The following is a 27330-nucleotide window of genomic DNA, read 5'->3' as shown; positions in this document are numbered from 1 at the left end:
ACAAAACAAACTGAGGGTTAATGGGGGGAGGGGGCTTGGGGGGGGGTGGGATTATGGACATTGGGGAGGGTATGTGCTATGGTGAGTGCTGTGAAGTGTGTAAACCTGGCGATTCACAGACCTGTACCCCTGGGGATAAAAATATGTTATATGTTTATAAAAAATAAAATTAAAAAAAAAAAAAGAATTCTAAGACTTTAAAATATATCCCTAACAAAAATTGTGTATGACCTCTGGTACAAGAAACAAAGGCAGAAGAAAAATTATTAAATAAGGATATTTAAAGTCCTTGAAACAGGCTGAATGACAGTCCTCTAGGGACTCATCGGCCTCGGCCTCCATGTTAATACTTTGCTAAGGGCAAAAGGCAATCCTAGCCAGAATCTGCCTCCACCTCACCCCACCACCCCACCCCACCTCAACAGGATCCTGTAAGTCTATTTTAAAAAATAAAATTTCCTTTGGAAACTTCCTTTATCTTTAAGTCCCCAAGATCCATGTTGGCAGTCATCTCCCAAGCATATGGCCCATCAGTATACATCTGAAGGGTCTCATGGCTAAGGGTTTATTAGATGGTAATAAATGACATTTTCCCAAGAACAGCTAGCCCCCTCAAGGTTCTGGAAACCTTGCTTCCAAAATTCCTTTGAGATTTACACTATCCCTAATCCCCTCCCAACTTGAAAGTATATAATGGGCCACTTTTCATGACCCCACTGCAGCTCTTTCTGCCCACAGGTTCTGTCCCTGTGCTTTAATAAAACCACCAAAGACATCTCAAGAATTCATTCTTGGGCATAGGCTTCAAACCCTAACATCTTTCCTACATCAATCTCTACACTAAGAACTATACAAAAACACTGAAAATAAAGAAGACATAGGTAAATGGAGAGATACAGCATGCTTTGGGATTAGAAGACTCAAAATTGTTCAAGATGTAAACTTCCTCCTAATTGGTTTACCGATTCAATATAATCTTAATCAAAATCCCAATATTTTTTAAGTAGAAATTAGAAAGCTAAAATTTATATGGACATGTAAAGGACCAACAACTGTCAAAATCTTGAAAAAGAACAACAAAATTGGAAGACTTACATTATCTGATTTCAAGCTTTTTTATAATGGCACACTAAGACAATGTAAGTATTATCATGAAAAAAATAAGCAGACCACTGGGACAGGAAACACAGTCCAGAAACAGACCCACACCTAAAAGATCCACTGATTTTCAACAAAGCTGCCAAAATAATATAAAAAGGGAAAATATTTTCTTTTAAAGAAATGGTTTCTGAACAACCAGATAGCATAAGGGAAAAAAAAAAAATCTCAACCCTTACCTCACACCACATATAAAAATTAATTCTAAAAAAAAAAAAAAATTAATTCTAAGATGTATAAATGTAAACATAAAATCAAGACTAAAGGGAATAGAAAACACATGAGAATATCTTCATGACCTTGGGTGTAAACACAGTTTTCTTAGGCACCAAAAGTACTAACTAAAAAAGAAAGAAAATAGATACATGGATTTCATGAAAATGAAAAGCTGCTCTTCAAAGATATCAAGAAAAGAAAGTCATAGCTTGGGGACAATATTCACAATGCATATGTCTACAATGGAATGCTTTTGAGAATATATAGTGAATGCTCACAACTCAATACAAAGAACACTAACCAACTTGAAAAAATGGATTAAAGATTTGAAAAGACTTCACAATGAGGGAGATAGCAATGGCCGATAATTACATTAAGAAGTGTTCAACATCATTAGTCATTGAGAAAGTGTAGAGACCAAGGGCACCCCAAGGTGGGCCACTTGAACATGAAGATTATTTTGAGTTAACAGCAATCAAATCCCAGCAGATTCAGGAAAAATTCTTTACCTTCCCTTTGACTGCTTAAATTTACATTAGAAAGGAAAGCCTGTCCCAGGAAGAATGCAATTAACAGATTTCTCTTTACTTAAGAAACTTATGTGCATAACAGGGCAGCCTTCATTTTCCAACCATTTCCTCTTATCTTCCTAATGGTTTTCCTCCCCTTTGTACCTCCACCCTCAGGCCCCTAACTCTTTCCTTTGGGCAGGAAGTCATATAAGCCTCATGTTCCCTGTCTTTGTAATTTCATGTCTGTGTGGATTCTCCATATGTATGGAATTAAATTTGATTTTCCCCTGTTATTCTGTCTCATGTCAAAGTGATTCTTGGTCCAGCCAGAGGACCCTGAGGAGAAAGTAAATTTCTTCCTCCCCAACACAAGTTAAAACCGCAATGATACCACTAAACACTCAGAGGAATAGCCAGACCAAAAACCTCAACACCACCAAGTGTTAGTGCAGATGAGAAGCAACCAGAATACTCATACATTGCTGTTGGGACTGTATGACTGTGTAACCACTTTTTATAAAGTGAAACAGATGAACCCAATGAATTGGCAATTCTACTCCTAGGTATTTACTCAAGATATGAAAAAATATGCCGCAGACACAAAAATACAGAGCAATTTCACTGGTAATAGCCCCAAATAAGAAACTACCCAAATGTCCATCCATCAATAGAAGAATGAATAAACAAATTACACATTCATTTAATAGAATACTATTCTGCAATAAAAAGGAATGAACTACGGATACATGTAACAATAAGGATGAAAACATTACACTGAGAGAAAAACACAGATGAAAAAGAGTAGATAGTATGATTATGATTCTCTTATATGAGACTTTAGAAAAGGCAAAACTAATCTATGGTGACAGAAATCAGTAAAATAGTTGCCTTGGGCTGGGTGATAGTCGCGGGTTGACTGGCACAGGGAACATGCTGGTGTGATGAAAACATTTTATATCTTGATAGGGATATGGATTACATGGGGGTACATGTGTTTATCAAACATTACTGAATCATAATACTTAAGTTCTATGTAAGTTATATCTCAATTTCAAAAAAAGATATGTAAAATTTCAAAAAAATGAATTAAAAAAAGATGCATAGCTAAGTAGGTCATAAAACAAATTTGAACACATTAGTGATGCCTGGTTCTACTGACTCTATATTTGAATTTAAATTTATACATATAATTTTTAAATCTTTGAAAAAATGTTTTAACGGTATCATTATACTAATGGATTTGAAGGTCTGTTCCGCAACTACTTTTTTTAAAAGTATAATTTCTCGAAAACAAAATTCCCTTTTTTCCTTATACTACTCTGTGACCAATACTTAATCATTGATAGGAATAAAAAGCAAACATGCAATAATGCTCAAAGCCAAACAGTTTTAACTACATGTGGCTAGTGATATGAGAGGTAGCCAAGAAGGGTCATTTCACTCTATATATAGTTCAGGATATTCCTGCTACAAAATAACAGCAGTGGGACAGATTCTACAGACTAATGAATTTAAGACAAATGCAATAATCTTACCTAATACTGGAACCACAGCATAACATGACTCCAAGAATGCTTCTGTGGGAATGCCACTGTCTTCCAGAAGTTCAATGTCACTAAAGCTAAACAATTTGGTGATACAAAAGGAGAAAGATCAAAAATATAACATTAATACTCTCTGCAGTTCAGAGGTAGTCATGAAAACAGTTGCCCATCTGGAGAGCAAGTCGTTTGGCCTGATGTCAGTGATTGTTCTTCTACTATAATATGGTCCAATAAAATCATTTTCCAGAGATAATCTACCAAAGCAAGCTAAAATGTGTTCAGGGTATAGTCTCACAATCCAATTCCTCACTGCTTCAGAAAGGTAAAGCAGATACTAACCTCTGTTCTGTTAGACTATGCCATCACCTGAAAGGAACACCACACTGATTTTCTAGAAGGGAAGCTGGTATCCAATTGTCACTGATTTTAGAAAGTATCGAATACCTGGTATTCATGGTACTAAAAAAAGTTGGGATGATTTCTTGGCCTTCTTCCCAGTGGGATTCCGGAGAGCTACTGGAGGAGTTTGACGCAGGCTGTGCTAAGCTGCTATCATGATTCGCCAGACTGTCCTCTCCTTCTTCCTTCATGATCTCACCTTGGACTGCACATAGAAAATACCTATTACTAAACTACTATTTATATATTACAAAATTAATATATATTCCTTGTTGAATATTTCTAAAACACAGAAAAGCTTACAGAAATAAAAATCAGGGCGCCTGGGTGGCTCAGTGGGTTAAAGCCGCTGCCTTCGGCTCAGGTCATGATCCCGGGGTCCTGGGATCGAGCCCTGCATCGGGCTCTCTGCTCAGCAGGGAGCCTGCTTCCCTTCCTCTCTCTCTCTGCCTGCCTCTCTACCTACTTGTGATCTCTGTCTGTCAAATAAATAAATAAAATATTTTTTAAAAAAAATCAGTGAAATACTATATACACACACAAACAAAATTGGGTTTAAATATATGTAGGTTTATGTCCTAATTGTTTTCACTCAACAGTTTATCAGGAATATTCTCATTATCATTCAATACTTTTAAAATGTGATTTTAATGACCATATATATTGCATCAAGCTCATGTGGAGGGCACTTAGGTGGTTTCTAAAATTTTAGTGTTATACAGTCAATCCTCATTACCAGCATATTCTGTATTTGTGAATTTGCCTTCTCATAAGATTTTATTTGTAATCCTAAAAATCAATGCTTGTGGCACGTTTGCAGTCATTTCTAGACATATGTAGATGGTGAACATTTGAGTCTCCCGACATACATGCTTCCAACTAAGGTCAAACAAGGTAACAATCTGCCTTCTTGCTTGGTTCTTATACTATACACAAGTGTGTTTATGTAGGGTCATGCTTTGTGCATTTTGTTATTGATTTTGCTGTTTACAGGTGCCTTCAAGTGTAGTGCTGTCTCACGTTTCTTTTTTTTTTTTTTTAAGATTTTATTTATTTATTTGAGAGAGAGAGACACGGAGAGAAGGAACATAAACAGGGGGAGTGGGAGAGGGAGAAGCAGGCTTCCTGCCGAGCAGGGAGCCCAATGTGGGGCTCAACCCCGAGACCCTGGGATCATGACCTGAGCCGAAGGCAGATGCTTAATGACTGAGCCACACAGGTACCCCATGTCTACTCTTTCTAAGTGTAAGAAGGCTGTGATGTGCCTTATGGAGAAAATACATGTGTCAGGTATACTTCATTCAGGCACAAGTTATAGTACCGTTGGCCATGGATCAATGTTAATGAATCAACAATACATATTAAATAAGGTATCTTTAAACAGAAACACACATAAAACAAGTCTATATACTGATAAGTCGACCGAATTGTGAACAGCGGTTTGTAGGAACCAAACTCTGTTTTTCCCCTAGAAGCAATGGTTCAGTATTTGCTAATTCAGTGTCTATAGTAACTTTACAGAACATAATCACGAATAATTAGAATCAATTGTAATGTCATAAAGAATATCCCTGTCCACAGATATTTGTCCTTAACTTGACTAGTCCCCGGAGACAAATTCCTAGAAGTAAGATTATTGGTCAAATAACAGTACTGTTTCCACAGAAATTCTCCTATCTTTATTATTTACTCAAGGGATGAGACTCCTTGCCTCAGATTAACAGCTATGAAATGCATCTTCTTTTCCCACAACTCATATGGAAAAAACAGGGTCTTTTATTTCAGGGGAGATGAGCAAGAAACTTGTTTAAAATTTTATTTTCAAAATATTTATTAAACACTTAAACATAAATAAAAGCTTACTATGGTTGTCTTGGACTGATCTGAAGCTGGTTTTAGTGGTTAGAGCCAATGGAATTAGCAAATTTGAAAGGGTGGCATTTTCAACCACAAGCTATTACCTGAAATGTGGGACTCTGGCTTGACGGACAGAGAAGGCTGGGTGAAAACCTGACGGGTGGCTGGTGAATTCTGCCATCCTCTGGCCTCACTAGAAACCAGCAGAGCAACCTAAACTGACACACCTTTATACTCTGTTAAGTCTGACATCATAGTTTATATTCAAAGGATCTTGAGACTTAGAGTAGAAGGCCAGTGAAGCGCTCATATTTTCTACAAAGTCAGCAGACAGACATCACAGATAAGAACAGTGAGTGGGAAAAACCCTCCTCATTCTGCCTTTTCAACACTGGGTTGGATGGGATGGCACAAAGTGGTCAAGTGACCCGTGTTATCAAGCTAATGTCTGCCTTAGGATCTACTAGTATACTCTCTTGAGGCCAATCCCTGTCAAGTGTCACATCATGGATAAACAATCAAACTCCCAAGATCAATGGTTTGAGTTTAATCGCTTGCTTCAGACCTCACTTCTGTTTTACCTGTTATATTATCATCTGTATTTTCTTCACTTGATATGCTGCAATCTATCTCTGCAGGTTTTAAAAATAAGGAGCTTTTATTTTTCATTAGGATTTCTTCATCAGCATTTATTTCCATATGTAAAGATCCATTTTCACAACTGTTCAACTCCATTTGCCTGAAAATTTTTTATAAGGAGAAAAACCAAAAAGTCCAATTATTTCATCTTACATAGATTGCCTACATAGAGCTTACTCTGAGAAAGGCTGGAGGGGTTCACAAGCATCAACTCCTTCTAAGAGTGATTAAAAACCAGTATTGTTGCATCAGTCAAACCTCTCAGCCTTCTGCCTCCCAGACGTATCTGTCTATGGTGAGAGCAGGCCCGTCTCCCAACTGAGATTCTGCAATCAAAGAGCCATTCTTGGCTTCTCATGGACCCTCAGGTGACTCAGACTTCCTGCTCCCCACCAGCAACAGGAAATAGTCATTGACAGTTCTTTGGTTTTCAATCAGCTTTCTACATGGACACATTTAACACTTTTCTCACTTTCCTCAGCTTCTCCCTGGGAAGTTTTTCTCTCTCTTCAGCTCTCAAACTCACTAGCCACTCCTATGTGTTTGCCTACCAGTTAACTGTCTAGAAGCTACATGCTGTGGTCAGGGGAGAATACTTCCCACCAAGTATGTCTGACAGAAAAAGCCCAGGAGGACACAGGATACCTCCTGAGGATCTGTTGCTCTTCAGGGTAACAGAAAAGGCTTTTTTAACATGCAAGTCGAACAGCTAATTCTGTTGAAGGAATAACCACAACATCTTATAAGTGATTAGATCCAACCAAATTAGAACAAAAATATTTTCGCCTAATAAAAACAAAGGGAAAGGATCCAAGCTCTATGGTGACTGCAGGAAAAGCATTTTTTTCCCTAAAGAAATGCCATATTTCAACTTAGCAATTTAAAATGTAGGTATTTATTAAGGAAATATGAGAAAAAAGTCTACAATTTTTTCTAGTAGAAATATTTAGAACAAAGTAAAAATGTTAACCAAACTGGAACAATCCTTATACTAAAGCAAACAATAATATACAAAGAGAGTTGAAACGTTAAATAATAATTTGAAAGGACAAATATATGGAGTATGTCAAAATATAGGAATGGTTATATAAAATACTAACTGAATAAAGACCCCAAATAATAGGAACACAACTATGTAAATGTGTACTTTTTTCTAAAACTGAAGGAGCAATTAGAGGAAGAACTAGTTTAGATTTTGATATTAAGTTGTTCTTTTTTAAACTGTAAGGCTACCTAACATTTTTATTTTTAAATAAAACAAAATAGTACTGTCTTTTCTGGATAAAAGCACATTTAAGTCGATGTCCGACTCCTCCACAAAAGAAGAGGTCCCAACCCTTAGCACACTAGAGCAATTAAAAGTTACTACAGTGGTGGGCAGGCCCATCCATACCTGGGGGAAAATGCAAACATCTTCCCAGGTAGTCTGTGCTGAGTGAAAGGTCTGCATTGCTTCAAGATCACCCCCAAGAGGGAAATCAGATACTGTTTCCTTCTGGTATTATCTCAAATCATGATCAAAATATTTTTTTTAAACAAACAATAAAATATTATTTGTTTTTAGAAAGAAGAAAAACCAAAAGAGTTACTGTACCTTTCCAATGAATTATGAATCGGTATAATAGGATGTTTCATCTTTAAAAGAAGCAAAAAAAAAAAAAAAATGAAAGCTTCATGTTAAACTTCAACAGAGCATATTTAGAGTTTCATCATATATCAAAGTGGTAAATATGACCATAATATAACTGCCCGACTCAACAGGAACAATTTCTCCCAAAAGAAGGGAGTCATTAATCTCAACCAGTCCTTTGTATTTTTTCCAGTAAGTGTACCCACACTTCTAAGAAAAGGGAAGATGGCTCTTCTAAGGATCTAATTGCTATAGCCAAACCCCTGGTGGTTGGCTTTCTCATAATTTTAGTTATATTCATTAAAGATGCTGATGCATTGTCTCAAACACTAAAAGTATAAAGATAAACAGTATGGAGGTTCCTACCCTTAAGGTAATTTCAATAAGAATAACCCTAAAACAGGGGTATGCATAGAGGTGTTCCTAGCCCAACTTAGGGATACAGGGAGGGGAAATTAAATACTGAAGGATGGGGAAGTGCTAATGAGGGGAAGATAAATGAGAACAGCATGCTTGGCACTGGGAAATGGTGTGAAGATGTCAGGGGAGCTATATGCAGTTAGTATGTTAAGCCAGGTAATGACAGAGTAAGAGGCTAGGGGTCTGGAAGTTTTGACATTAACCTTTGGCAATGAGGGAGGCACTGAGAGGTTTAGGTAAAGTGGTCCAGTTTATACTTCATGAACACAAATACCATTGGCTGCCTTGAAGGGTTAGGCTGAAAGTAACTAGTTAGAAGGTCACCACAAATCTTGGCAAGATTCACTGGACAAGAAGGATAAAAAGAGACTAGCTACATCAAAGACAGGTTTAGGTGATAAAACTGCTAAAAATTAATGGATATGGAGGACTGAGGGCAGAAATTTGTAAGTGGACATCAAGGGAAGGTCACTAAAAAAATGTCTTTCTCAATCACCAAAGGGTGATGATTAACATGGTTCCTTACATCACTTTTTAACTTCTAAGCTTTTCATTATGTCCTGCTGCTGCCAAGCTGAGCTGGCTTTACCTTGTTGGACTTGAGCACGGCCAGCTGTGGTGAACCTGGGGGAGTGCGATAGAGGAGCTCAGAGGTGAAGGCTGCGTTTGCTATCTGCATGCATTCTTCCAAAGTCTTCAGAAAAGTATTGCAGGTTGATTTCAGCAGAGTTCCCACATCGATTCCTTCCTATGAAACAAGAGAGAAAGACTCCTTTACCTTGCCAAAAAAGAAAAAGCCCGATGGCAGAATGTCCGTAGAGGTTTTTATCCACAATGTAGTAATAATGTATCCAGCTATTTTGCTGGACAAATATGTACATCATTTACAAAAGGAAAATATTGAGTCCACTTTATCTACTAACATGAAATAGGGAATCACATGGACCAAAGATCAGTGAAATCAATGGAAAAATGTCTCCCATTGCCTGAGTAAAAATGAGGTTCTAGAATAGAAGAATTAGAAACCATAAGTCATTCATTATTTACTTTCAGAATGGGTTTTTGGCTTTTGGTACAGATGACTTAAAGAGCTTTTAGCAACTGGAATTCTTTTTGAGTATCTAATCACCTTTTCTCCCACTATTTTACTTGTTCAAGGTGTTTTTCCTCTGAATATTGATATTAATAAGTTGTTCAGGAAACTGAGGTCACACCCTGACTACAGAGTACAGTAAACACATCTTAATGGTATAAATGAAACAAGACCGGGCCCAAGATGGTGTTGTTCATGCTAAGCCTCACATCAGCAAACAGTATGGAGGTTCCTCAAAAAGTTGAAAATAGAACTACCCTATGACCCAGCAATTGCACTATTGGGTATTTACTCTAAAGATACAATTGTACTGACCTGAAGGGGCACGTGCACCCGAATGTTTGTAGCAACAATGTCCACAATAGCCAAACTATGGAAAGAACCTAGATGTCCATCAACAGATGAATGGATAAAGAAGATGTAATATGTATGTATGTATGTATGTATGCATGTGTGTATATATATAGATATATACATAACATACATACATACAATGGAATACTATGCAGCCATCAAAAAATGAAATATTGCCATCTGCAATGACATGGATGGAACTACAGGGTATTCATGCTAAGTGAAATAAGTCAATCAGAGAGACAATTATCATATGATCTCACTGATATGAGGAATTTGAGAAACAAGACAGAGGATCAAAGGGGAAAGCAGGGAAAAATGAGACAAGATGAAATCAGAGAGGGAGATGAACCATAAGATTCTTAATCTCAGGAAACAAACTGAGGGTTGCTGGGGTGTTGGCGGGGTAGAGATGGGGTGGTTGGGTTATGGACACTGGGGAGGGTATGTGCTATGGTGAGTGCTGTGAATTGTGTAAGACTGATGATTCACAGACCTGTACCCCTGAAGCAAATAATACATAATATGTTAATTTTAAAAATTTGCTATGTTCCCATTTTCCCTTCCCCGTTAGGCCAGGGCTCTACTGTGATATGACTGACATGGGGGGGCTAATTTTCGGAGTGGGGGAAGTTGGTGGGTGAGCTCTCCTGCCCACTGCAGGGTGTGAAGCAGCATCCTAGCCTCCCTACACTAGATGCCAAGAGCACTCCTTCGGTCGTGTTGACCAAAAATATGTCTGCAAATGCTGCAAATTTCTCCTAAGGGGCAAAACTGCTCTGGGCTGAGAATCACTGCTCTGAACTATAAGCATCCCAAGAGCAGCACTGAAAGGTTTTTTTGGTATCCCTCTCCTCCTGCCTCCGACCACACTGTCTTGTACACAACAGGCAGTTGTGTACAAGAATGACTAAGAAAGCCCAAAAGGAAGTGAATGAAAGTGAGTTAAATCACCTTTACAAGAAAATCTGAAAGCATATATATCATTAGCAGCATAATATTCTTCTACTAAAACCATTAACTAGAATCTATCAATTCTTCATTTTGTAAGCATTGTTGCTCAGATTATAACGACTCTGAGAGTAGAGAGAGACCTCCCTGGGTAGTACGAACCATTCAACACACAGCCTAACACCAGATAGATCTTTTAATACATTAGGATGAGTAAATGACAACTTTATAAATAAACATTAAAAATTGTAATCCTTACTGACAATGGGCAGAAAAAAAAGCTGTGTCTCCATCTTTGAAAGCTCTAGTCTATACTAAAGCACAGTTACTATATCACCAATAAAAGCCTTTTACAGGGTTGCCTGGCTGGCTTAGTTCACAAGTAGGCAGAGAGGCAGGCAGAGAGAGAGGAGGAAGCAGGCTCCCTGCTGAGCAGAGAGCCTGATGTGGGGCTCGATTCCAGAACCCTGGGATCATGACCTGACCTGAAGGCAGAGGCTTTAACCCACTCTGCCACCCAGGCGCCCCAGCATGCAATTCTTGATCTCTGGGTGGTGAGTTCAAGCTCCATGTTGGGTATAGAACTCACTTAAAAAATAAATAAGTAAATAAAATAAAATCTTGTTACAGTCTCATCAAAGATGACAGGTACACATTATTGATAGACATGATGTTGGTATGTTGATATGTTAGTAGCCACACCTATAGAAGTAGCTGTGCTAGAAAGGTAAGGCTGTATTTATAAAGTGATGCAAAGTGGGGAAAAACATATTTTAGTACATCAGCTAGGCTAGTGGCACCAATGTTAAAGGTTCCAAATGTTACCAACTAATTAATCCTGACTTCATTCCATGAAGGAAAAGTATATGCTTCCGTATGCTGAAATGCACACATTTCTTCTCTTTGTTGAATTTTGTTACTTTTTTCCTCCAAAAAATAGTAAGTTCTAAAATAGTCAAGGACTGTGTGAGAGTAATCAATACCTGTAAGCAACATCTGGTGCTACTTTTCCTGTCACTAAGACAAGTAGTATTTTACCTCAGAATTGGACACACCAGTTGTGGTCACTTCTTTTGTTTTATCCACTTGCTGAACAAGGAGGTCACAGTACAGTCTTAGTTCCGACATTTTGGTTTTCAAGTTTTCAGTGTTTTCAGCAAACTCTAAATAACAAAATGATGATAATATAATTATCAGGATGAATAAGTAATTGACTAGTGAGCATACCATAGAGTGGAAGTTATAACCTGTATGTAAAGTCAGATGTTTATGGTATGGGTTACAGATAAAATAAATATGAAGATAATGGGGGCAAGAAAAACAGAAAAAGGAGATGCCTGGTCTTTTGTAATCTATATTATTTCTTGGGCCAACACACTGAATGATCACCAGTATGGGAAGAAGGATACAGCATACTTTTCAAACCCTCATGTCAGAACTGGTAGCAGAGTCAAGGGTTCATCTGCTGCACAGTTTTCACTATCTGTAAAATGGGGTCATAGCCATCTACCTGTTAACAGTACCCAAAACTGAAACTGCTCTGTAACGTGCAATTATCACTAAAAAGATGGCTCGTTGATTCACAGAACTGGTCCAGCATGCCACCCATCAAGACTAATGACGCCGTCAGTGCACCTGCTGCTCCCTCATTAGCACAGTGCTCCAGCTACTCCGGCGCTGAGGGCTCAGCTGGTCATTATCACTTCTGTTTTTTTCCCCATGAAAAAGCTACACGTTACAACCTGATCTGAGTCAAAGCTGACAGTGTCTAGAATATGCTCCCAATTTAGCATTAAAAAACAACCATTTTGTTGTTTGAAGAGGCCATTTTCCTGTGTCTACTTGAAGAGTTAAGCACATCTACCACACCTGTCATGAGAAAGAGGCCCCTGTCCCCTGCCAATCTCTTCGGGGACAGGGGCTGGGAAGGTGATGCTAGGGCTCAGGCAGTAAGCCCTGGCGCTCCCCACCCCACCCCCGTCCACACAGAAAAGTTGTGCCAGGGTTCTCCAGAGACCTAATGATGTTGAGTTAATGAGCATTAAGCAGTAGCAACCTAACAATTAAGTATCCATCCCACCTAAGGGAAGGGGCGGGGAGTGGAGTGTTACTGCAGAAAGTACCCTGCTCCCAGGCTTGTTTACCAAAGATCAACTTTGTGCCAGACTGGGTACTAAACAGGTTCATATCATTACTAATCCTCATGGCAACCCTTCTAACCCTGGTTATTACCTCTTTTTAAAATATGAGGAAGCTGAGGATTAGAGAGATTAAGTAACCTATGCCAAGGACAAAAAGCTAGTAACTTACAAAGCCATGATTTGAATCCAGTTGTGTCTGGCTCCAAAGCCTGTGCTCTCTCTAGTATGATATGCTAAGAGAGAAGAGTCAGATACAAGCTGTGGTTTAAATTCCAGAGGTATATGGCATTTGCAAGATACAGAAAGCTGGCTACATGGTCAGAAGCAAGATAACAAATATGAGAACCCAGAGATGCCAGAGGAGATTCCCAAGGTTTCCAGACCAGAGGACAATCGATACTTACCTTTTTCCTTCTGGGTCCTGCTGTCAGTCAGGCAAGCCTTGGCTGACCCCAGGGCTACCAGCCACCGCTGTCTCTCAGCCACACTTCTGGCCTTCAGGTAGAAATACTGCTCCCCAGGGATTATCAGGTCCATGCGTGTATTATCTACAGAATGAACTGGGAGCAAGGCAGAGGGAGGTCAGAAACCTAGAAGAGCCCTATCTGGGTAGCCTCCACCCCACCCAAATTCTTGAGCTCAACTGGTACAAGTCATTCTAGCTAGCCCTTACCACCTCCCCTAGTTTATTTATCTCTTTTTTGATGCCTCTGCTGATGAAGAGGAAAAGCCCTGGCTGGCTCCAACATATCACCAAGACTAAAAAAGAAGCACTCAATTCTCCTTATCAGAATAGAGACAGAATCTCTCTTTCGGCTTGTGTGTATAAAGTAATAGCACTCTGAGGCCAAAAAGGTTTGCATGCCAGCAAGTAAGGGTGCGCCTCTGTATCTTCTTGGGTTTACTGGAAAGCAATCAAGAACACAATTATTTTTCCTTTTCTACTGTCCTCCTCAAGTTGGAACAAAAGTGTGAGACCTTTGGGAGAAGAAATAAGCAAACCACACTCTCCTTCACCTCCCATCTGGCTGCAAAATACCCTTCTCATCTGTTTCTCTTCTCATCTGTTTCAGAGCCACATCTTCTTAGCATGGCTCAAAACGTCCACAAACCAAGAAGTAAAGGCTATTTGCAGGTCTTTATCTGTTTGCTTGTTTTAAGTATGTAGCGGTGGTGAGAAGGTGTGTGTGCTTGCGTCCTGATCTAAACACAGAAGCATTTGACGCTGCAGTAAAAAAACTAATTAAGCTTTGCACATAGTTGCTGGCTTTAGGTGAGCAAGTGATTAAAAAATGAGCACGAGATATGTGGTAAAGTACATTGCTCTCATTTATTTTAACTACTTCTTCAACAACCTCCTTGTATAAACTGGCTGCAGTTTTAGGTCTTATTTGCAAGTCTTTCTTTGGGACATAACACTATGTACCTTTTACCATAAGAACGTCAGAGAGAGACACTCAGAGGCCAGTGCTTTTTTATTTTATGGGAGAAAGAAAAAGAAAACCTGCAAATGTCTTGGTTTCTCACCTTGAATTTCACAGACCGCCATTTGGATGCTCCCTTTGCAACCTTTCCAGGCATCTTCAGGAGAATCATAGTAGGATAATATCCCCCCACAGAGAAGGAACCACCGAGGCTGCCAACCTGCAAATAGAAGAAAGAGCCCGGTCTCAGTTACTGCCTACCTGGGAGCTGCCTCCCAGGACACAACAATGGGACCTGACAAAGGAGGCTGGGTCCCAGCTCCTCCAAGGAGCTTAAATTCCAGAGGAAAGTCTAAGGGAAAGAAGTAGCTTAGTAAATACCTGTATGCATGATCCCATTTTTAAACTAAAAACAAATACCCACAGGGGCATATATTTTTAGTTACATAATATATAGTAGAAGTCTGCAAAGATCAGGAACATAGTGATGGTTCTCTAGTTAACAGGATTACTGATGATTTTTATTTCCTTTACCTTTAATATGGTACTAGTAATGACCAGTTTTTAATTTTTTTAAGATAAAAGATTATTATTTCCTGAACATTGTTATCACACTCTTGTTCTCCTCTCCTCTGGTTAAGAAAAATTAACCCCCCCCCAAAAAAAAAGAAAAAAGAAAAATTAACCCAAACTTCGAAATGAAGCAGAACATCACACTGCTCTGAAAGAGGACTTCAACCACCTCCATTTTGACCTTAGTCTCTGCTTCCTGATTAAGTTCTTCTCGCCGCTTATCTCTTAACTTAGGCAAAGCATTCCCTGATAGGAACTGAAACTACTCCCTCAAGCATTAAAACCACTGCTCTGACTTCAGCAAGACCCTGCACAATTAACCCCAAGACAGTGATCGACCTGACCTTTACTGCCCAGCATACATACCCACTGACATTTGTCCCACATTTTCCTTATCTAAACCCAGGAGTGAATTGTGTAAGACTGATGAATCACAGACCTGTACCCATGAAACAAATAATATATGTTAATGAAAATAAATACATTTTAAAAATAAATAAATTAAAAAAATAAAAAAATAAACTCGAGAGTACTTTCAGCACTTTGGAGACTGTCCTAGAGATGTCAGTCTGCTGACTTGTTGGTGTTGGTCTCACTGAAATACATCATTTTCTTGTTTCACCACCACTCAGTCTGTCTCTCTTTGGAATCTGTCAGCAGCGAGTGGCTGAAGCTGGTCTGTGTGGGCTCCCCACTGAGTCAGGGGCTCTTGCACTGTGCCCCGGCTACAGCCCTTTCAATGTCACAGAGTTACAGAGTGCTAATAAGCCTGTGTGTAGGGGCATATGAGCCCTAGGAGAAGATAATTTTGACTTACTACTTAGTATTGATCCACTGAAATGAAATAATCTTAAAACATTCAAGGTCCTAACTACTTTTACTTTGGAGAATTTCAGGGGACAAACCATATTTGGTTGAAATATACATCTTATCTAGAGCTGTTAGCCAATCTATATTCTAGACACACCAAACTTATTTTCTGTATTCTTGCTTCTGAGCTACTGCCTGAGCTGAATCTTCTTTTCTAAAATGTCATCTCTGACGATTTCTGCATAAGCCTTGTCACAGTCCTCAGTCAGATATATATTTTTCTTTCTCAGAAATGCTATAGCCCTTTTAGGGATACATTTTTCCGATGAGACTCTTCTGCGGCTGAGTCAGACAGAGAGGAGGCCTGTAGGAGCTTTGAGCACAACCCTAGGGGCTGCTTAGGTACAGATACCTGATGCCTGATTCACACAAATCAAGAGGCTTAAGACCCAAGAAGATCTGTCCTTCAGTCCGGGTCTGAAGGCAGGGAAAGACCAAAGTCCCAGCGTAGTCAGGCAGGAGGAGTTTCCTCTTTCTTAACTTTTTTATTCTGTATAGGTCTTTGACTGTTTGGATGAGACTCACTCATTATTAGGAAAGGCAATCTACCAATTCAAATGCCAATCCCATCCAGAAATACCCTCATAGACACACCCAGAAAGATATCTGGCCAAACGTCTAGGCACCCCAAGGCACAGGAAAACTGACACAGAAAATTAATCACACACCATCAATTTTAAGACATACCATTATTTTATGTAACGCAAGAAAAAATACCTGCCCATTAAGTAATGACATGGTGCTGATTCTAAGATGCTTCCCAACTTCAGTTGTTAAAATGTAAAAAAAATCTACAAATTGAAAAAATGTGGCCCTAAACTAGGTTTATCTTACAGTAATCTGAAAAAAATTAAACAGCCCCCCCCCCACACACACACATGAGAAGCACAGCTGCAGTTAAGTCTTGAAAGTAGCTGGTAAACTGTAATAGCAACTGAAACACCACCTTCCCTGTAATAGGTTCTACATTTACCTAGAAGTTATAATTATACCAGGAGAAGTTCTACATATCATTATTTTATCCTATAGTTTGTAACTATAAAAACCATGACCAGGAATAACTTTTCTTTAAAGCATAAAGTTACTGGATTTTTCAGAAGGCACATTAAGAGACCACAGAAGTCTCATTCCCATTATATGAAATTTACAGGTAGAGAAATGGAGAGTCTGGAGTGGGACTGGGACACGCAGATACAGCTCACTAATAACTGTATGAGAAAAGAGGCAAGAATGAAGAGGCCATCAATCCATTTCCTGCTTTAAATTAATTTGCGGTTACCTTGACTGTTGTCATAGTTAATTTTATGTGTCAACTTGGTGGACTGAGGGGTGCCCAGGCAGCTGATAAAATGCTGTTTCTGGTTCTGTCTGTGAGGGTGTCAGTGGCAGAGATCAGCATTTGCATCAGTAGACTGTGTAAAGACTGCCCTCCCATTGCAGGTGGGCACCATCCAAGCCACCGAGGGCCTGAGTAGAACAAAAGGCAGAAAAATGGAGAATTTGTTCTCTCTTTGAGCTGAGACATCCATCTTCTCCTGCCTTAGGACACTGGTGCTCCTGGTTCTCTGGATTATAGACCCAGATCAGGATTTATACCATCCACCACTCCAATTCTCAGGCCCTTGAACTCACACCGAATTTGCATCACCAGCTTTCCTGGTTCTCCAGCCTGCCTAGAGCAGATCATGGGACTTCTCATACATAACTGCAAGAGCTCCTCTGATAAAACCCTTCATGTATGATATATGCATACATACATATACATGTATGCATGTAATACGTATACAATTCTGTATCTATTGGATCTGTTTTTCTAGAAAACCCTCACTAACATACTTGGAAATGATAAAATATTCAAGGTAACAAAAGAGCAGATGAAAACTGTGGGTGTAACCAGTCCCTGCTCTCTTAGATTACCATTAGATTAATCTTCCTGTCCAACCCCCCACTGCTTTTTGAAGCCATTCTCTATTGGAGATGGAATGTGGTATCAGCTAAACCCCCCACTTGGAAGGATTAGACAAGAAACTTAAATGAGCAGAGAAAAGTTTTAGCTTATATAAGCTAGCCCTGCCAGGGAGAAGATGGGGTAGGGGAGATGCCAAGGATGGGGTAGGGGAATAAAAGTACTTAATAAATAAAAGTACTTAAATGCCAATTTCACACACTTCACATTATCCTGGATTATTTCACTACAGAAGGTATAGTGGATATTTATTTTTGGCAACCGTGACATTTCTGTTACTAAAAATCTCCTTCTCCATACTCTATCCATGTAGTTGGGTGGGGCTGACCAGCTCCAGGGGGGACATGTGATTCAGGCTTAAATGACACTTCACAACCCCTGTCCTCAATGATACACTCTGCAACAGGCAAGTGAACCAAAGATAAACTTGGGACTATTGCTGGGTCTGGACAAAGGCAGAAAGAAATGGAGACTCTCTTTTTCCTTTGGTCTTGAAGATGTTTGCCTGGAGCTGCCAACAGTCATTCTGCCATCACCAGAGACCTAAACATGATTCACACATGAAGGGAATCGGTGTAGGAGGATTTGAGGGAAGCAGGGAAAGGATGCAAATCTGGATTGACATTCACAATAAGGCCATGTTATAACCATAGATAAGATATCCACTGAACTTTTCAGTTAAGTGAGATTTAAAAAAAAAAAAAAGTAAGCCAATAAATATCTTTTTTTCCCCCTTCAAGTCTGAGTTGGTTTTTTCCCTAAAAAAAGATTACTAAATATCACATGATCAACTTCACTAAATGTAGAAAAAGCAAAAGCACTTGACAAAATCTAACACCCTTTCATAACAAAAACTCTGAACCAACTAGGAACAGAAGGGAACATCTTCATCCTGATAAAGCCCCCCCCCCCCCCCCCCAAAAAAACCCCAAAAAGGCAAAACCAAAAACCCCAAAACCCCAAACTAGAGTCAGTCATACTTAATGACAAAAGACTGGATGCTTTTCCCGAGACAACATATGGATGCTTCCTCTTGCCACTTCTATTCAACATTATTGGAGGTTCTAGCCAGGGCAATTAGGGTTCAAAATGAAATAAAAGCAATTCAGACTGGAAAGAAAGAAGCAAATCCACCTCTATTTGAAGACACTCTTGTATATTTCAAAACAAAACAAAGCATAAACCTAAGGAGTCCAATAAAAAAGACTATTAAAATAAGTTTAGCAAGATTGCAAGATAGAATACAGTTGCAATGAACTGAAAATGAAAGTAGACAGTTCCTTTTATAATAACATCAAAGAGAAAAAGATACCTAAGAATAAACTCAACAAAAGAAGTATAAAACTTATACTCTAAAAAATTTAAAACATTATTCAAAGAAATTGAAAATCTGAATATCATTATTCCCAAACTGTTACCAGCTTGTTCTTTTCTCACATAGTGCAATGTCTGTCTATACTTAATTGATAGCAACTGTTTGCAAAATTCACTTTTTTCAGCTCAACTAACTGTTGAACAATATGTATTTTTTCAATGAGCATAATTTTCTTGATAAAAATGTACATATATTTGGATCTAAAATAGCATAGCTCATGTTAATTTGTACTATATTTTCTTCCTTTTTTATTTCACAACTACCATTTTAAAATCCGAATTTCTAGAGATGTTCTTATTCCTTTAAAGATCCAAACCAAAAAGTGATTATTTGTGAGTCATACTCATGTCTAAAAAATATCGTAGCCTTCTTTTTTTTTTACTCAGTACCCTTGTGACAAGTAACTCATCCAAACATTTCACTAAAGGAAAAAAAAAAGGGTACTCCATTAAAAAGGCACTTTACTTCCTTCTCCCCCCACCCCCGCCAAGATTTTATTTTTAAGTAATCTCTATCCCCAGCACAGGGCTTGAACTCACAACCTTAAGATCAAGAGTCACATGCTCTACTGACTGAGCCAGCCAGGCACCCTGACACTTAAATTCTTAAAAATATTTTAAAATTTACATGTAGTGAAATTTCTTCTTTGGTTAACAGTTCTGAGTTTCAATAAATGCATAATCTTCGAACAACCACCAAAATAAAGATACAGAAAGGGTGCGTGGGTGGCTCAGTTGGTTAAGCAACTGCCTTTGGCTCCGGTTATAATCCCAGAGTCCTGGAATCCAGTCCCGCATCGGGCTCCCAGCTCCACATGGAGCCAGCTTCTCCCTTTGACCTTCTCCCATCTCATGCTCTCTCTCACTGTCTCTCTCTCTCTCTCTCTCAAGTAAATAAATAAAATCTTAAAAAGAAATTAAAAAATTTAAAAATTTAAAATAAAGATACAGTTAAATTCCATTATCTTCCCCTTAAAATTCCCTTGTGCTGCCCCTCTGAGGTCAAGCCCTCTTCCCACATTTTATCCCTGGCCAACCACTGTTGTGTCCTCATTTTAAGTTGAAACTATTTCACAATTTTCTTGGGAGACTTCCTCTTCGACCCACAGGTTACTCAGAAGTATATTGTTTAATTTCCTAACATTTGGGGATTTCCCACATCTTTCTGTCACTGATTTTTAGTTTATTTCTGTTAAAGACAAGGGCATTCTTTTCAATTGGGCACAGTTTCTACTGTAGCCCAGAACATGACTGATCTTAGTGAATGTTCCACATGCATTTGAACAAAAAAAATGCAGGAGGGGTGCCTGGGTGGCTCAGTCGGTGGAGTGTCTGCCTTCAGCTGGTGTCATGGTCCCAAGGTCCTGGGATCCAGCCCCAGGTTCGGCTCCCAGCTCAGAGGGTGGGCTGCTTCTCCCTCTGCTCCTCCCCCTGCCCCTCCCCCTGCTCATGCTCACTTTCTCTCTCAAATATATAAATAAATCTTTTTACAAAGGGAAAAAAATACAGTATTCAGCTGCTGTTTGAAGGATTACTCTACAAACGTCAGTTAGGTCAAGTTGGTAGAGAGCGTTCAGATCTTCTGTATCTTTGGATGATTTACTGTCTACTTGTTCTATGGATTACTAAGAGAAGAATGTTGAAGTTTCCAAAGATAATTGTGGATTTACTTTTCCTTTCAGTTATACCAATTTTTTTTTTCTGTTCTTAAGACTGGATAATTTCTATTGACTTATCCTCAAGCTTACTGTTTCTTTTCTGTGTCATCTATATTCTACTGAGCCCATCTACTGATTGATTTTTAAAAATTATATTATACTTTTTAGTTCTAAAATGTCCATTTAGTCCTTTTCAGTATTTTATATTTCTCTGCTAAGAATCTATACATTTCCATTTGTTTCAAGAGTATTCACCTTTACCATGGTAGTGGTTTTGCTTCCCTCCCCGGTCTGCTTGCTATTATTTACTTTTCAGAGTTCTCACGTAGTTGCATGAGTACATTGTTTTGTTTTAAGTTGTACTCAGTGGGAAAGAGGCTACAGTGAGCTTACTCCATCTTAGCCCAATAACAACACTCTTAAACAGGACTAGTAGGAAACCCACTAAGTGAGATGTCAACCTCATGCTAAGGTACAGCACTCTGCCTATAAACCCACCATAGTTTCTTCAGAACTTCTGCCAATTAGGTGTTACGGGAAACCAAAAGTTTACAGTATTATTGCCTAACAGGAAAAAAATCAAATAAAAAAAAATAACATGTTGCAAATTTCTAAAAATCCATAACGAAATGCTGCTGTACAGAAAAGCAGAAAAACAGAAGAAGGGGCTATTTAAATCTCTTACAGAAAATTAAGCTAAGGGGCGCCTGGGTGGCTCAGTCAGTTAAGCATCTGTTTTCCACTCAGGTCATGATCCCAGGGTCCTGGGACCCAGCCCCGTGTCTGGCTCCCTGCTCAGTGGGGAGTCGATTTCCTCTTCCTCTACCTCTGCTCTGCTCTCTCTCTTGTTCACTACTCTCAAATAAATAAAATCTTTAAAAAAGAAAAAAAGGAAATTAAGCTAAGTATAAAGAAAAAAAAATTAATGAAAGGTGCTTTTTCATCAATCATAAGGGGTAAACACTAGTGACCATAATCAAACAGGAACAGCAAAGAAGCAAAAAGGCTGAATGCATCTCTAACTTCTTTCAGCTTTAATTTCCTTTTCTACAGAATTACAGAATGAGTCTAACAGTCTCTTTCAGCTTTCAAAACCCATAAACCTCTATCTTAAGTCAAAGTAATAGGAAAGTCAATTCTTTTGCAGAATCTACTTCAAGAGAAATAGCTAATGTCAAGAAAATAAAGGCAGACGAAATGTCTTTATAGGAGTAACCAATCTTTCTGAAATGGTGAGTCAAGACTTAATTTATTCACCATAAATTATGGTTGCTGTATTCATAATCCATACATATTATATGATGGTTACAATACAGTATATTAGGGATGTTCTATAGATATGTTAAAGGTGAGAAAACCTACCATTTTTACATTGAAGGAAAGCAGTTATTAACCCCTGACCTCTACAGTTTTGGTGTTTCCCATGTCCAGTGGTGGGTGCTCAGCCATATTCCATCTCATCAGAACCCTCCCCTCAAACCTGGCTTCCCTCTGGGAGCTTCAGACAGGACAGTGGATAAGAAGGCTGTGGGCTCCTCTGCCAGGTCATAAGACTTTGTTGCAGCTGGGAAGTCAAAGTCATAAGTCATAAGACTTTGTTGCAGCTGGGAAGAAGGGAAGAAGAGACATCCCTAATAGTAAAGAAAATAACCAAGCATTAACTAAATTATAGGTTCCTCAATTTACCATTAATTAATTCACAAAGCATTTTTTGAGCACTTATAATTTGCCAGGCTTAGAGATTTAGAGAAAAGAAGATCTCAGACTTCAAAGAGTAATAGTCTACTGGGGAGTCAGGCATGCAAATGGTGAGGAGCCTATAATTACAGTATATCATACAAATGATATTCTCTTCTGTTGAGCCTGCTGTAAGTTACCTCTGCTGTGTGCTTTGGGCTATCGAACCGTGTATTTGTTATATTTACTTGTTCTAGGCAATGCTTCTGATACATGTCCTACCATCACCTTAATCAAGAAAATAGTCAGGAAACTGGTTTAAGTTCAGACTCATAACATCTAGATGTGTCATCTTGAGCATATTACTTAATTCCTCTGGGCATTATTTTCCCATTTATAAATGAAAGAGGTGGACTAAACAGAATAGCTAAGGTTTAACATGTCATCTTTCTTCTGACGTCACTTTTAACAAGCCCAGCATCCTCTTACTATCCTAGCTCCAAGTCTGAGGGCCACTTCTGCCCCATCCCTCCAGTTCAGTCTCTAAGTCTTTCCCAACTGCCCTCATTTTCACTCTTGGCTTCAACATTATACCATGCCCATGCTGAGGCATATGCCATAAAATCATGGGAAGGACATGAAGTCAGGCAGACCTGGCTCAAGACTTATTTGCTGTGCAAATTCTTCTCTTTTCTTTCTTTCTTTCTTTTTTTTTTTTTTTTAAGATTTACTTATTTGAGGGAGAGAGAGAGAGAGAAACCTGAGCAGACTTCTTGCTGAGTGCAGAGCTGGACACAGAGCTCGATCTCACGACCCTTAGATCAGATCTGAGCCGAAATCAAGAGCTGAACACTCAACCAACTATGCCACTCAGGTGCCCCATACTGTGTGATTCTAAGTTAATTATTTATCTTAAAAGCCTTGGTTTAGGGGCGCCTGGGGGGCTCAGTGGGTTAAGCCGCTGCCTTCGACTCAGGTCATGATCTCAGGGTCCTGGGATCGAGCCCCTCATGGGGCTCTCTGCTCAGCAGGGAGCCTGCTTCCTCCTCTCTCTCTACCTGCCTCTCTGCCTGCTTGTGATCTCTCTCTGTCAAATAAATAAATAAAATCTTTAAAAAAAAAAAAAAAGCCTTGGTTTATTCATCTGTGAAATGGAGGATACTGCCTCCCTTTTCCCTTCCATCATCATCTTGTCCTGTATTTCAACTTTCCCTCCTTCCTTATTATGTTTTAGCCAGCTAAATCTTCCTTACGTATTGTTTTTACCTGTTCTTCCTTCCTATTGAGAAACTCCAAGTAACTCCCTACCAATTAAAAACTATCAGGGTTGATTTGGCTTAACCCAACAACACCCCAGTATTTCCTCCTGCTCTCAGGACAGAACTCTCCTTTTTAGTACTGCTGGTTTCCTTACTGAGAGTCACTTCTGTTCCCTCACCTTTCCCTTCTGCCCAGGTCAATTCCACCCATCTGTTGGTCCCACCTCTTCCATGAAGTCTTCCCTGACCACTTCTGAAAAAGGATTCCTACATTTTCCTTTCTTTTCCCATCCCTTTCCTCCCTCCCTCCCTCCCCTCTGCCTTTCTTTCTTCCTCCCTCCCTTCTTTTTAGGATTCCTACATTTTTCTTAACAAAGGTATGCCTATCTCCTTGGACCAGTTTTATACCTTACTCATATTCTTTCTTCCCTGTATCATTTCTGGCTGCTTACATGGGCCTCAGAAGATGAAGGGCTGGTCTCCATCCAAGCTGCATATATTGGCCAGTAGAGGCAGAAAAGCAAAAGGACATGTGTGATGTCAACTTGGACAACCAAAGACTTTAACATTCCAGCCTGTCAAGGTTGCCCCAAATTTGCCTTTAAAATTCCAGTAAAGACACAGGCTGATAGTTAACAGCTAACTACACCTAGGAATCAGTGATATGCAATGTGGTTCTTCTAAGCCTTGTCAAGCCACAGCCTTGAAACAACCATGTAAAGGTTTAAGGGTCAAAATCATGAATTTAGAAAGGCATTTTTCATAGTTAAGAGGGATATCCACTACACTATGATCTCCTTGAGAACAGATCATGTCTTATTCAAAACAGTATCCCTAACACACACACAGGGTCTAGTAAGAAGCTGATACTTATTGTTTCATTCATTCTTAGTGAATGAATGATTGACTGACTGGGGGCTATTAGACTGTGTTAAAAAGTAGATTGTTGAAACCATTCCTCAGGTATTTAAAAACCAAGACAGAGCTATCCTTGCCTTGGATTACACAAGAACAATTCTACCTAAAGGGCATGGAATAGATTCTCAAGCAAATGATATTTTGTTTCCTCTCTGGCTAACACTTTAAGTCAGCCATTTTTCCATCTCTCCTGGTACTGTTATACCCTCCACAAACTTGAAAATAGATCTAAGGAGAGAAACACCCAAGCACCATGGTATTTTTCTTGGACTAACCCTCCCCATTGTCTCATTCATCTGTCTTGTGTATAACTGAGCTCCATTGCCCGTTTTCTTAGCTGTCTTAAATCTATTCCTAATGGAATTCAACTATCTTTTGCTCAATTCTGAATAATATGAAAGTAATGGTAACAGGAAATGGCAGAGATTAAACGCTGAGAGTATAATCTGAGAAAAATGGTCCCCAAACCTCTTCAGTCTACAGACATAAGATTCCACAGTCATACACCCCTAACATCCCCAAATACAACACACATGAGAATCAAGGGAAAGATTGGTACTGCTTTTGATGGAGTGCCAATGAGGCAATGGTCTAACATCTCTTATGTTCCTTACCAGATTATTAATTTTTGCTAGAAGCAAAAGTACAGTAATACACAAAATTACTGGATCTGTAATCAGCATTCATTAAAAAGAATGACAGTCATAGGACTACAGAGTCAATTCCATCAATTTCAAGATTCTGAGGGTTCATTTGAATATCTTCCTTTATAAATTATACCATTCCAACTCCCAAAAGGAAGATTTAAAGAATTCAGGATACAAATATTCTCAGAAGCCATGAGGAGTCAGAGTTTGCACACAGATAAAATTAACAACTGAATTTTTCTGGCATCGTTAATCAAACAGTTGTCAAATTAACCTAATAGCAAGCAAACTATGTACCAGGCAGGTTTGTATAATGTTACCCATCTCATCTTCATAATAGATCTAATATGGCTATTATTCTTGCTGTCATCTTAAAACCAAGGCTCAGGGAGATTAAGTAACTTGCTCAAGGTGTCAGCACTAGTAAGTAGCCAAGCGGAACTTTGAATTCAGGGCTTCCGACTTCAAACCTTTGCATTTAAAACATTCAAATATACTAGCCCATGATCCCATCACTGAAATTATGAAAAAAGAGTTGAACACTGGATACCACAGAGAATGTGAAGAATAAAGGGGACCCTTAACTCTCATACCATACACAAAATGGACCACAGACCTATATGTAGGAGCTCAAACTATAAAAACTTAGAAAAAAAACAGGAGTAAATCTTCATGACTTTGGGTTAGGTTAGACAATAGTTTCTTAAGATACGACAGTAAAAGCACAAGCAATAAAAGAAAAAAACTGATAAACTGGGCATCAAAATTAAAAACTTTTGTGCTGTAAATGATACCATTAAGAAAGTAAGAGGTAATCTACAGAACAGGAAAAATACTTGCAAGTCATATATTTGATAAGGAACCTGTATTACAATTCTATAATAGCAAAATAACTCTGTCAACAAGTGGGCAAAGGCAGTAAATAGACATTTCTCCAAAGAAGATATACAAATGGCTCATAAGCACATGAAAAGATGATCAACTTCCTTAGTCATCAGAGAAACAGAAATCAAAACCACAAGGAGATACCACTTCACACTCACTGGAATGGATAGATAAAAAAGGTAGATAATAATGAATGTTGGTGAGAATGTGGAAAGAGAAAAACATTCTTTCATTACTGTTAAGAATGTAAAATGGAACAGCCAGTTTGGTAAAGAGCTTGGTAGTTCCCCCAAACTATTCAACGGAGTTACTGTAGGACCCAGCAATTGGACTCCTAGGTTTATATTCAGGAGAAATGAAAACATGTCCACACAAAAACTTGACACAAATATTCACAGCACCTTTACTCATAATAATCAAAACAAATAGAGCAACTCAAATTTTGAATTGATGAACAGATAAACAGATAAACAAAATAATGTTATATCAGTACATTGGAATATTATTTGTAATAAAAAGAAATGAAGTACTGATGCATGTTATAAATTCATAAGCCCCCCCCAAAAAAGAAGTCAGTCACAAAAGACCACATAATATATGGTTCCCTTTATATGAAACATTTAGAATACACAAGTTTAACAGACATAAGATTAGTGGTTGTCAAAGAGAAGAAGGGGTAGGGTGGGAATGATTGCTAACTGGGTTTCTTTTGGGGATAATGCAAATGTTTCAAAATTGTGGTGATGGTTGCACTCAGTAAATGCACTAAAAACTATTAACTAGTATACTTTAAATGGTGAAATTTACGATAAGTGAATCATCATCTCAATAAAGATGTTAAAACAACAACAAAAAGATGCTGACCAGTGGTTATGAGACCATGAAAATCTTACTCTGGATCACTCACATTCTAGTTCTTGGCACTGTCTATACAGCACAGACATATATGGGCAAGAGTAACCTTCCTCCACCTGGGTTTGGGAGGTAGTAAGCAAAATTATAGCACCTCCTCAGACAACCATCTGGTCAGCATGATGCAAGTTTTTGTTATTTTTGGAAAGCAGTACTGCATATGCTTGTGCCCTAACCTGCTGGTTGGGCCCATGAAGTCTGTAGTGGATAGCGCTCAGGGCAACAGTGTTCCTGTTTGCTGAGTGAGCAGGAA

At 38.8% G+C, this 27330-nt stretch overlaps 1 protein-coding gene across 1 annotated transcript in view; it reads right to left on the bottom strand.

Moving 5' to 3' along the window:
• Nucleotides 1-27330, bottom strand: part of LOC111147361 (pleckstrin homology domain containing A8) — a 55335-nt gene that overhangs the window by 23543 nt on the left and 4462 nt on the right. The window contains exons 2-9 of the mRNA XM_022503361.1: nucleotides 14442-14558; nucleotides 13319-13474; nucleotides 11812-11936; nucleotides 8965-9123; nucleotides 7920-7960; nucleotides 6268-6425; nucleotides 3875-4034; nucleotides 3422-3507 (exon numbers count right to left, since the gene is read on the bottom strand). Of these exons, the coding sequence (XP_022359069.1) occupies nucleotides 3422-3507; nucleotides 3875-4034; nucleotides 6268-6425; nucleotides 7920-7960; nucleotides 8965-9123; nucleotides 11812-11936; nucleotides 13319-13474; nucleotides 14442-14558 (1002 nt within the window). The remainder of the gene's footprint in view (nucleotides 1-3421; nucleotides 3508-3874; nucleotides 4035-6267; nucleotides 6426-7919; nucleotides 7961-8964; nucleotides 9124-11811; nucleotides 11937-13318; nucleotides 13475-14441; nucleotides 14559-27330) is intronic.

The sequence above is a fragment of the Enhydra lutris genome, unplaced genomic scaffold (genome assembly GCF_002288905.1).
Source record: "Enhydra lutris kenyoni isolate GAN:26980312 unplaced genomic scaffold, ASM228890v2 scaffoldscaffold16, whole genome shotgun sequence".
Lineage (NCBI taxonomy): Eukaryota > Metazoa > Chordata > Mammalia > Carnivora > Mustelidae > Enhydra > Enhydra lutris.
This window is presented reverse-complemented; position numbering and strand designations above follow the sequence as displayed.